Genomic DNA, 11,738 nt, shown 5'->3' with positions numbered 1-11,738 from the left:
GTCTTACACTGGGTAACAGTGGGATACAGAGAGGGGACCCATTGGGGAACTGTGGGATCTGGAGAGGGGACACACTGGGGAACAGAAGGATATAGAGAGGGGACCCATTGGGGAACTGTGGGATACAGAGAGGGCTGTGGTATATAGAGAAGGGGACACACTGGGGAACAGAGGGGTATAGAGAGGGGACCCATTGGGGAACATTGGGATATAGAGAGGGGACACACTGGGGAACTGTGGGATACAGAGAGGGGACACACTGGGGAACAGAGGTATATAGAGAGGGGACCCATTGGGGTACTGTGGGATATAGAGAGGGGGACACACTGGGGAACAGTGGGATATAGAGAAGGGGACCTATTGGGGAACAGAGGGATATAGAGAAGGGGACCCATTGGGGAACAGTGGGATGTAGAGAGGGGACCCATTGGGGAACTGTGGGATATAGGGAGGGGGACACACTGGAAGCTTGATTGTTGCTTCTGAGTTTTCCCTACTTTGCTATGTAACCCTAATGAATGATTTACCCACAGGATAACTCTACATATTTTAACACTGAATGTTTAAAGGACTTACCTATTCCTCCTCCCTGAAGTGTTTTGGTCATTCACCATGTCAGGCACAGGACATGAACCTGTGGGATACCAGCTTGGAGGTGTGATGAAGACCCGGCCGGCCATTTTGCGGAGCTCAGTGAAGGCTGCAGTTGTTGATGTTAAGCAGGTACGGCGTGGGTTTATAAATGTAAGTGAATGCTGCTTTGATTTCCTTTATTAAAGAGACAGAAGCAGTGGCGTTTCAATTCATAAGTTTCAATTCCATTGCAAGGTCATCCTATTCTTCATCATAAAACTTACAACAAGAGCCGGTGCTGGCTCTTTGAAAATACTATCCAATTAGTCCCTTGCTCTTCCCCACAGCCCTGAAAATGTTTTCTCTTCAGGTATTTATCCAATTCCCTTTTGAAAGTTCCTATTGAATCTGCTTCCCCCGCTCTTTCAGGCAGCGCCTTCCAGATCACCACAACTCGCCGTGTAAAGAAAAAACCTTCTCCTCATCTCCCCCTCTGGTTCTTTTCCCGATTCTCTTCAATCTGTGTCCCTCTGGTTACTGACCCTCCTGCTGCTGGGAACAGTTTCTCCTGATTTACTCTATCCAAACCCCGTAATCCATTTGCCACAGTTTTGGCCGCTCATTTAATCTATCAATGTTCCTTTGTAGTTTTAAGATAATGTCCATGCTGTGTACTATACCACCTGCCTTAATGTCATCAGCAAACTTGGAAAAAGTAGCTCCCTATTGTGTTATTAAAGGTCAGGAATAAACATAGTGAGTGAATTGAATAGTCGGTCAGCACTTCATCGTCTTTAAGTTCAGCTGCCCTGCAGTTATAATATGCGGAGGTACTGTCTTGGGGGAGGCAAGCACCTCTGATGGGCACAGGGGATCCCCTAAAGAAGATGCCATCACCATAACCCCCCCTGCCCCTGTCCGCCTTCACCCGGCACAGTGAAACCTGGCCGCCTTCCCCCGCCACACACATTATAATCTTTAGAATGATCGACCTGAACGGGGTTGGTGTATTTGGTGACCACTTTGGTGCCTTTGGAGAGGGCGTGTTTGGCCAGTTCCCTGGGGCAGCGGGAGGCGCTCTGGCCGGGATGGTGCGGCGCCTGTGGTGGTGAACGAAGTGAGAGGCCTCGGAGGCCACGCGCTCGAAAGCGTCGACAGCGAAGGAATGCGTCACCCTCACGGCCTTGGACGTGATCCTGGTGGAAGGGTGGACCTGGGTCAGCACCTTGTACACGTAAATGGAATAGCTCTGCTGGCCAGATCTCCTCCGCTTCTTGGGCTGCTTCTCAGTGACTTTAGCCAGCGATTGTTGCTACTCCTTGCGGGACACACCGCCCTTCACTACAGCCGCCACCTCAGGCATTCCACTCGACTTGGACCAACTCAGATCATAGAGGCAGAGGTGGAACGAGGTATTCAGGTGGCCATTAATTGGCTACTTAAAGGGCCTTAATCGGCTTAAAGCGGGGTGGGGTGGGCGGGGGGTGCAAGCTGCCTGATGCCTTACCTGCAGTCCTGTAATATGGGGGACGATGCAAATGTTGGTGGGAGGGCAATGCGCTGGCCAACTGCTTTATTTCATGTGCCTACCACCTTCAAATACGCCAGTGGTGGCTGGTGGGGGTGGGGGTTAAATTCATCCCAGTGAATAGCTGAGGCTGCAGCATAGATCCTTGTGGAGCACCACAGCCAATTCCTATCCGTTCATACTACATGCAGAGATGATTAGAGGAGTTCCTGGAGAGAGAGATAGAGAGCAGGTGAGTGAGAGAGAGGGAGAGAGAGAGAGAGAACTGAAGGATGTGGGGAGAAGGGAGAGTTAGGCTGGAGGTCTGTTGGAGATGGCTGAGTTCGGTCACTAAGGATTCTTTTTCTCACAATAACCTGCATTTTTTTTTAACCAGACTGTACTGCTTGAAAATGGCGATGTGTTGAAGAGGCCCATCCTCCACCTGCAAGGCCTAGCATTGAAGAGAACAACCTGTGCAGATATTACCAATGTAAGCTAAGCCTTATCCAAATTGTTTCTCTCTTAGAGTCTCTACCGCTGCTTCCTTCCCTGCTCCCCATCTCTCGCAACACTTAAGTAGTATTTAGATGAGCATTTGAAATGCCATATTATACAGGGCTACGGGCCAAGTGCCGGAAAATGGGATTAGAATAGATAGGGTCTTGATGGCCAGCACGGACACGATGGGCCGAAGGGCCTGTTTCTTTGCTGTATAACTCTGTGACTCCCCTCTCCCTGCTCATCCTCTCCCCTCCCTTCTCACCCTCTCCTCTCTTCTCTCCCTCCCTTCACCTCCATTCCTTACGCCACCCCATTAACACCCTCATATCCCTTCCCTTCCCTGCTCCACATCTTTTCCTTCTCCCCCCAACCTCCCTCTCCTCTCCCCCCCCCTCTTCTCCATCCCCAAACCTCCCTGTTCTCCTCCCCCACTTCCTCTATTCCTCCTCTTGCCATCCATCCCCTCCCTGCCCTGCTCCCCTCCCCATCCCACCTCTATTCTCCCTAGCCATCCCCGCCCTACCACACCTTTCCCAATCCTCCACGCTCCCCACCCACTCAGCTCCTTTTCTCCGCAACCCTTCCCAGCTTTCCCCCCCTCCCCTCACTCCACCACCTCCCACCCCCCACCCTACTCAGACACCCCATCCCCAATTTTGCAACCCATAACCCACTCTAACTGAACTTTCTCTTTGTTCAAACTCATGATTCTTTGGAATCTCCCGATCTTCTTCAATCTCCTTCTTTGCCTCCTACACAGTTCAAGTTTATAAACAGCCCATGGTTGGCTTTGCTCAGTGCTCACTTCCTGACTTACCTCATCTTCTCTCCTGCTTTCTCCAACATTGAGATGGTCCCACACTATCGTCTTTGGGGTTTTTTTATTTCACTGAAGAAGCATCGAGACTGCAGTGCGAGACAAACATGGTCTCCAGCTCTCGTCTTGCCGACAGAATCCCCAGTATCCGGGGAGTTGGGACCCTTAACAATATCAGGGGGTCCAGCAAGGGAGGTTGGGTGGTCAGCAGTGTGGCAGCAGCAGGGCTAATGGAGCATGGGGTGGGTCATCAAGACGAGGAGAGACACTAGGGGAGGGTGTGAGGCCTGGGTGAAGGCAGCGTTAAGTTTCGAGGACACAAAGTCAAGTGTCACTTCACAGGAAGCTGGTGCCAATGGGCAGAAGGTGAACCTTGTGCCGAGCACAAATAGAAATGATCAGGATTGAGTCTGAATCTGTGAACTCGGATCGTCACTGCGCTGTGATATGCGGAGCGGTCTCATTATTCATTAAAGCCCCTGTCAGTTGTGTGGTGATCACCATCCTATCACATCGCTCCCCTGGGAAATATGTCAAAGAGTGCAAGAACCTTCGGTCAGACAGAGGTGATGCCTGGAGAAGACGTGTGTCACGTTGTTATGATCATGTGTCCTGGTCATCATGGTCATGTGTCATGTGTCATGGCTGCTGCTGGTTGTTTAACAGGTGTGTATCTGTGTGAATCAACCTTCAATGTGTTTAAAGGAGGAGAACCAGAACACTACAAAAGCACCACGGAAACAACGGATGAGGTCCATGCGGGAGGCTGATGTGGCAGAGAACGTGAGGGAGGACTCACTGAAGTAAGTCACTTTCACCAGACTTCTCCCTTCACAGTTCACCCCTTGCTTTAACTGATCGATGTGAGGAATGTCAAGTTTCCAATCGGATTGTTTCTGCTCATTGACACTGTCAAGTGCTCCCCGCACAGATTAGATATGGAGTGAATCTCCCTCTACACTGTCCCCATCAAACACTCCCAGGACAGGTACAGCACGGGGTTAGATACAGAGTAAAGCTCCCTCTACACTGTCCCCATCAAACACTCCCAGGACAGGTACAGCATGGGGTTAGATACAGAGTAAATCTCCCTCTACACAGTCCCCATCAAACATTCCCAGGACAGGTATAGCACGGGGTTAGATACAGAGTAAATCTCCCTCTACACTGTCCCCATCAAACACTCCCAGGGCAGGTAGTGCATAGGGTTAGATACAGAGTAAACCTCCCTCTACACTGTCCTCATCAAACACTCCCAGGACAGGTACAGCACGGGGTTAGATACAGAGTAAAGCTCCCTCTACACTGTCCTCATCAAACACTCCCAGGACAGGTACAGCACGGGGTTAGATACAGAGTAAAGCTCTCTCTACACTGTCCCCATCAAACACTCCCAGGACAGGTACAGCACCGGGTTAGCTACAGAGTAAAGCTCCCTCTACACTGTCCCCATCAAACACTCCCAGGACAGGTACAGCACGGGGTTAGATACAGAGTAAAGCCCCCTCTGCACTGTCCACATCAAACACTCCCAGGACAGATACAGCACGGGGTTAGATACAGAGTAAAGCTCCCTCTACACTGTCCTCATCAAACACTCCCAGGACAGGTACAACACGGGGTTAGATACAGAGTAAAGCTCCCTCTACACAGTCCCCATCAAACACTCCCAGGACAGATACAGCACAGGGTTAGATACAGAGTAAAGCTTCCTCTACAGGTAGGTACCGAGTAAAGTTACCTCTACACTGTCACATCAGTGTTCTCTAATGTGACACTTTCTCCCTTCATACAGCTGTTTGCAGCCTGTCGGAAGCTGATCAGCAGTGAGTGCTGCCTGTTTGCAGCCTGTTTGCAGCCTGTCGGAAGCTGATCAGCAGTGAGTGCTGCCTGTTTGCAGCCTGTCGGAAGCTGATCAGCAGTGAGTGCTGCCTGTTTGCAGCCTGTCGGAAGCTGATCAGCAGTGAGTGCTGCCTGTTTGCAGCCTGTTTGCAGCCTGTCGGAAGCTGATCAGCAGTGAGTGCTGCCTGTTTGCAGCCTGTCGGAAGCTGATCAGCAGTGAGTGCTGCCTGTTTGCAGCCTGTTTGCAGCCTGTCGGAAGCTGATCAGCAGTGAGTGCTGCCTGTTTGCAGCCTGTTTGCAGCCTGTTTGCAGCCTGTCGGAAGCTGATCAGCAGTGAGTGCTGCCTGTTTGCAGCCTGTTTGCAGCCTGTTTGCAGCCTGTCGGAAGCTGATCAGCAGTGAGTGCTGAATACGGGATATTTTGTGCAGGATTGGAATTACCCAACGTCCGGTCTCCCGCTGGGATTCCCATGTCTTGCCCTGAGCACAATCCCCCGTTAACACATGCTTCTAAACCCTAAATACTCTAGCAAAACCTCTCGTAGGTTTGAACACACCTATTAAAGCTGGTGCCCTTGCTCTCAGCTGAATCAGACATGGAGGAGTTTGGCATTCCAAAGATGCAGAAATCGATGGGAGAGGACCCCAAAGGGTTAAATCACGAGAACAGATTGCACAGTCTAGGCTTGTATTCCCTCCCTATATTCCCTGAAGGGGGTGACCTGATCGAGGGGGTTGAAGATGATTAAAGGATTCGATGGGGTCGATAGAGAGAAACTATTTCCTCTGTCTGGGGGTTGGTGGGAGGGGAGTCCAGAACACGGGGGCAGAACATTCAGATTCGATCCAGGCCGTTCAGGGGTGATGTCAGGAAGCACTTCCTCACACACAGAGGGGAGTGGAAATCTGCAACTCTCTCCCTTAAAAAACTGCCAAGGCTTGGGGGGGTGGGGGGGTCAATTTGGATTTTTGAGATAAGATTGACAGATTTTCTTGGTTGGGTAAGGGGATTAAGGATTTGCAAAATCAAAGTGGGACACATGGAGTTGAAACACAGATCAGCTATGAAATAATTGAATGGTGGAACAGGCTGGATGGGCTGAATGGGCTTCTCCCCTTCCTATGTACGTCACCCTATGTCCACCTACATCCGAACCCACAAACCTCCAGCAATTTCTTTTCCCTCGCCCCTTTTCCAGTTGGTTCCTCCAGGAAGATGGGCTGAGTGCGAGAACGGAACCGGTGGCAGAGTCACAATCACCGCAGAGCAAGGAGATGGCGCAGGACCAGAGTCTGTTGGAAGAATTTGTGGTAAATAGTGGAGAGAGTACACGGTCCATACCATACAGTGACGGGAGAAGGAACGGTAACCTCTACTGCGGCATGTCCAATTGTTAGAGTTTCTCATTATAGATATTCAGTGAATGTTTACATTTATCAGCAAATGGGAGCCCAAGTGACCCTGTATCTAACCCCGTGCTGTACCTATCCTGGGAGTGTTTGATGGGGACAGTGTAGAGGGAACTTTACTCTGTATCTAACCCCGTGCTGTACCTGTCCTGGGAGTGTTTGATGGGGACAGTGTAGAGGGGGCTTTACTCTGTATCTAACCCCGTGCTGTACCTGTCCTGGGAGTGTTTGATGGGGACAGTGTAGAGAGAGCTTTACTCTGTATCTAACCCCGTGCTGTACCTGTCCTGGGAGTGTTTGATGGGGACTGTGTAGAGGGAGATTTACTCTGTATCTAACCCCGTGCTGTACCTGTCCTGGGAGTGTTTGATGGGGACAGTGTAGAGGGAGATTTACTCTGTATCTAACCCCGTGTTGTACATGTCCTGGGAGTGTTTGATAGGGACAGTGTAGAGGGAGATTTACTCTGTATCTAACCCTGTGTTGTACCTGTCCTGGGAGTGTTTGATAGGGACAGTGTAGAGGGAGATTTACTCTGTATCCAACCCCGTGCTGTAGCTGTCCTGGGAGTGTTTGATGGGGACAGTGTAGAGGGAGCTTTACTCTGTATCTAACCCCGTGCTGTACCTGTCCTGGGAGTGTTTGATGGGGACAGTGTAGAGGGAGCTTTACTCTGTATCTAACCCCGTGCTGTACCTGTCCTGGGAGTGTTTGATCGGGACAGTGTAGAGGGAGCTTTACTCTGTATCTAACCCTGTGCTGTACCTGTCCTGGGAGTGTTTGATGGGGACAGTGTAGAGGCAGCTTTACTCTGTATCTAACCCCGTGCTGTACCTGTCCTGGGAGTGTTTGATGGGGACAGTGTAGAGGGAGCTTTACTCTGTATCTAACCCCGTGCTGTACCTGTCCTGGGAGTGTTTGATGCTCTCGCTGGGTGATCAAAGTTACAGCTCTTTGAAATTTCTGAATGTTTTGAGGAATTCAAAATATTATAAACTGCGTTAGTTTCTTTAGTGAGAATGTGCAACAGAAAATCGGATTGGAACAGAGTTCAGGAATTGAACAGAATTCAGCAGAAACAAACAGACACAGTTGCGCTCGATAACATTAGATTAGCCAAGAGAAATATTGAAAATGGAGATGGTGCACATCTTTCATATCAAAACTATTTTATTGGTTGGGTCAGGATTGAGAAGACTATTAGAACTCACATAGGGCAACTAAAGGTTATTGTTGGTTGGGTTCACACTGATTCCCAGGGCATGGTAGCACTGACAAATAGTTATTGTATGAAGATGATGCTCAGATTCCAGCTGGGCGATTTGGTGTTGGCAGTAACGTCATAAACGTTAAAGCAGGTGGAGAATCCCTTGGATAGAATAGGGGTTCTTGTAATTGATGGTCTGGATAATATTCTCCAAGCGCCACTAAAGAGGTGGCTCAGGTTCCATGTGAGTTCTTGGCCTTATCTCCTCTAGTTAGACCGAGTCAGGGGTAGTCCCCCTAGCCTGGAGGCTAGCTCATCTGTCGCCATTTCTCAAGAACACGGGCAAGACACAGTCAGAGAAGCAGAGGCCCTACCAGCCTGACATTCGAGACTGGGAAGATGCCTGAGGGGATTTCCTTTATGATCACTGGGAAAACTAAGGGCCGCTGGAGGCGCTCAGCACGGCTCACAAATGTAACAGAGGTTCTTGAGTTGGGCATTTTCTCCCTTAAATTTCGGGAATCCTTCAATACAGGTTCCTTCTCAAGGATGAATTTTGTGGTTTCCGTGGAAATTTGGAGCTGGCTTCAGTCCCACTGTGGTAGTTATCAGACGTCGTTCAGCTTGTGGGCTGGCATTGTCTGTCAGGGTAGCTCCCAGGCTTACCTCTCTTCAGGGTCTTTATTACTGAGCTGGTCTGCGATGTTGGGAGCACGGTCAGTAAGTTTGCAAATGACATCAAAATCTGTGCGAGGGCTAACACTGTAGAGGAGTGGGATCTCCTGATTTAGAAACATAAACATAGAAACTAGGAGCAGGAGAAGGCCATTCAGCCCTTCAAGCCTGCTCCAACCTTCATTATGATCATGGACGATCGTCCAACTCAATAACCTGCTCCCGCTTTCTCCCCATACCCTTTGATCCCTTTCGCCCCAAGAGTTATATCTAACTCCTTGAAAACATACAACGTTTTGGTCTCAACTACTTTCTGTGGTGACGAATTCCACAGACTCACCACTCTCTGGGTGAAGAAATTTCTCCTCATCTCAGTCCTAAATGGTCTACCCCATATCCTCAGACTGTGGCCCCTGGTTCTGGACTCCCCACCATCGGGAACATCCTTCCTGCATCTACCCTGTCTAGAATTTTATAGGTTTCTATGAGATCCCCCCCTCATTCTTCTGAACTCCAGCGAATATAATCCTAATCGACTCAATCTCTCCTCATATGTCAGTCCTGCCATCCCAGGAATCAGTCTGGTAAACCTTCGCTGCACTCCCTCTATAGCAAGTACATCCTTCCTCAGATAAGGAGACCAAAACTGCACACAGTATTCCAGGTGTGGTCTCACCAAGGCCCTGTACAATTGCAGCAAGACATCCCTGTTCCTGTACTTGAATCCTCTGGCTATGAAGGCAACATACCATTTGCCTTCTTTACCGCCTGCTGCACCTACATGTTTACCTTCAGCGACTGAAGTACAAGGACACCCAGGTCTCGTTGCTCATTCCCCTCTCTCAGTTTATAGCCATTCAGATAATAATCTGCCTTCCTGTTTTTGCTACCAAAGTGGATAACCTCACATTTATACACATTATACTGCATCTCCCATACATTTGCCCACTCACTCAGCTTGTCCAAATCACACTGAAGCATCTCTGCATCCCCCTCACAGCTCACCCTCCCACCCAGCTTTGTGTCATCTTAGATGTGATGTGAAAATGGCAAATTGTATTTAACCTGGATAAATGGTGCCTTGGATGTTGGTCGGACCAACACAGAGTGCCCTTATCATTGATAAGAGGCTGAGAGAGTAAGAGATCTGGATTCTACTGAGAACAGATCACTCAAGATTCACATCCAGTGCAGAGGAACTGTCAATAAGCCAAACAGGACATCAGATTATATTAACAGTTCCATTCAGTGCAAATCAAATGACTGTTCCGTCATTATACAGGCTGCTGGCTAATGTTAGACCACATCGAGAATATTGCGCCCATTTTTGCTACCTTCACTTGGTGGGTGATATATATTGGCTTTGGATAAGGTCCAGAGGAGAACTACAGGAATGAAGGACTGTAGTTATCAGATAGGCTCACTTTACAGCAGTGTAGACTCAGGGGCAACCTATAGAGGTGTATAAAATAATGAAAAGGCTGGATAGTGTGCCTAGCGATAGATGATTCCAGTTTAACAGTTTGGGGAGCAGCAGGAGGACTAGACTGATTATTGTGGGGATCCTCTTTCCCCAGAGAGCAGTGAGTCTCTGGAATATGTTACTTGCTTGTGTGGTGGGTGCTGTCTCTCTGCCTTCGGTTGGGATTAGGACCTGTTCCTGACTGGGGTAGAGATGGGACAGAAGTGAAGCGAGTGGTCCATGTGATCCCCTGGATTGGTTTGCATTGTCTGAGGGTTTTGTTTTCGTTATAGGCCCAGGGCTTATTCTCTGGGATTTTTATTTGTCTGTCCAGGGAGATTTGCTGTGAGAGGGTCTAATTGTGATATTCTCGTCACCATCGGGTATGGAGTGGGGTTGATACACTCAACAATCACACTGCGTTCTCCATACATCTTTCCCCCTGTCACAGTTGATCTGAAAGATTGGATGTGCATTCAACAACAGTCCAGGTTTGCTTAACTCATGGCCAACGCACATCTACAACAGTCAGACATTAACCCTTTGGCCCTGCCTCTGTTGTGACAGAGCAAAACACACACACACACACACACACACACACACACACACACACACACAGATTCACTCTCATATACACACACACACACACACACACACAGATTCACTCTCATATACACACACACACACACACAGACAGATTCATACTCTCACATACACACATATACACACACAGATTCATACTCTCACATACACACACACACACACACAGACAGATTCATACTCTCACATACGCACACACACACACACAGATTCATACTCTCACATACACACACACACACACACAGATTCATACTCTCACATACACACACACACACACAGATTCATACTCTCACATACACACACACACACACACACACACACAGATTCATACTCTCACATACACACACACACACACACACACAGATTCATACTCTCACATACACACACAAACTCGCATACAAACTCACACACTCACACACAGATACAGGCACACACACACACAGAGACACACACAAACAGACACACACACAAACAGAAACAGACACTCACAAAGACACATACATGCACACACAAGACACTCAACACACGGACACACACATACACACAGATACAAACACAAAAACATAAACGCAGACAGAGACCATACACACTCTTTCTCTCACACACACACTCACACAAATACACACGCACTCACCACACACACTTACACACACACTTACACACATACACAGAAACACACTCTTGCAAAGACACACACAAGCAAACACATACAGAAACAGACACTCTCACAAACACATACACACACAAAGATACAGAAACAGACACACTCACAGATACACACACAGACACAAAGATACAGAAACAGACACGCTCACAGACACACACACAGACACAAAGATACAGAAACAGACACACTCACAAACACACACACAGACACAAAGATACAGAAACAGACACACTCACAGACACACACACAGACACAAAGATACAGAAACAGACACACTCACAGACACACACACAGACACAAAGATACAGAAACAGACACACTCACAAACACACACCTGAATTTTATGCTGATCTGGTGGGCATGTGCCCGACCCGATCAGACATGAAATCGCGCAAGATGACATCGGGCGAGTGTCCCCACTTCATCCCGCGCTGGTGCGATATTTCAGTCAGCGGGTGCACGCAAAAGTTGGAAG

The 11,738-nt window shown here is 48.7% G+C and overlaps 1 protein-coding gene across 1 annotated transcript in view; it reads left to right on the top strand.

Annotated features, from left to right (window-relative positions):
• Positions 1 to 612: 612 nt before the first annotated feature.
• LOC121272209 (G2/mitotic-specific cyclin-B3-like) overlaps positions 613 to 11,738 on the top strand; it is a 19,766-nt gene continuing 8,640 nt past the window's right edge. The window contains exons 1-4 of the mRNA XM_041178736.1: positions 613 to 723; positions 2,478 to 2,573; positions 4,068 to 4,204; positions 6,442 to 6,553. Of these exons, the coding sequence (XP_041034670.1) occupies positions 613 to 723; positions 2,478 to 2,573; positions 4,068 to 4,204; positions 6,442 to 6,553 (456 nt within the window). The remainder of the gene's footprint in view (positions 724 to 2,477; positions 2,574 to 4,067; positions 4,205 to 6,441; positions 6,554 to 11,738) is intronic.

This window comes from Carcharodon carcharias, chromosome 33 (genome assembly GCF_017639515.1).
Source record: "Carcharodon carcharias isolate sCarCar2 chromosome 33, sCarCar2.pri, whole genome shotgun sequence".
In the NCBI taxonomy this organism is placed as follows: Eukaryota; Metazoa; Chordata; class Chondrichthyes; order Lamniformes; family Lamnidae; genus Carcharodon; species Carcharodon carcharias.
This window is presented reverse-complemented; position numbering and strand designations above follow the sequence as displayed.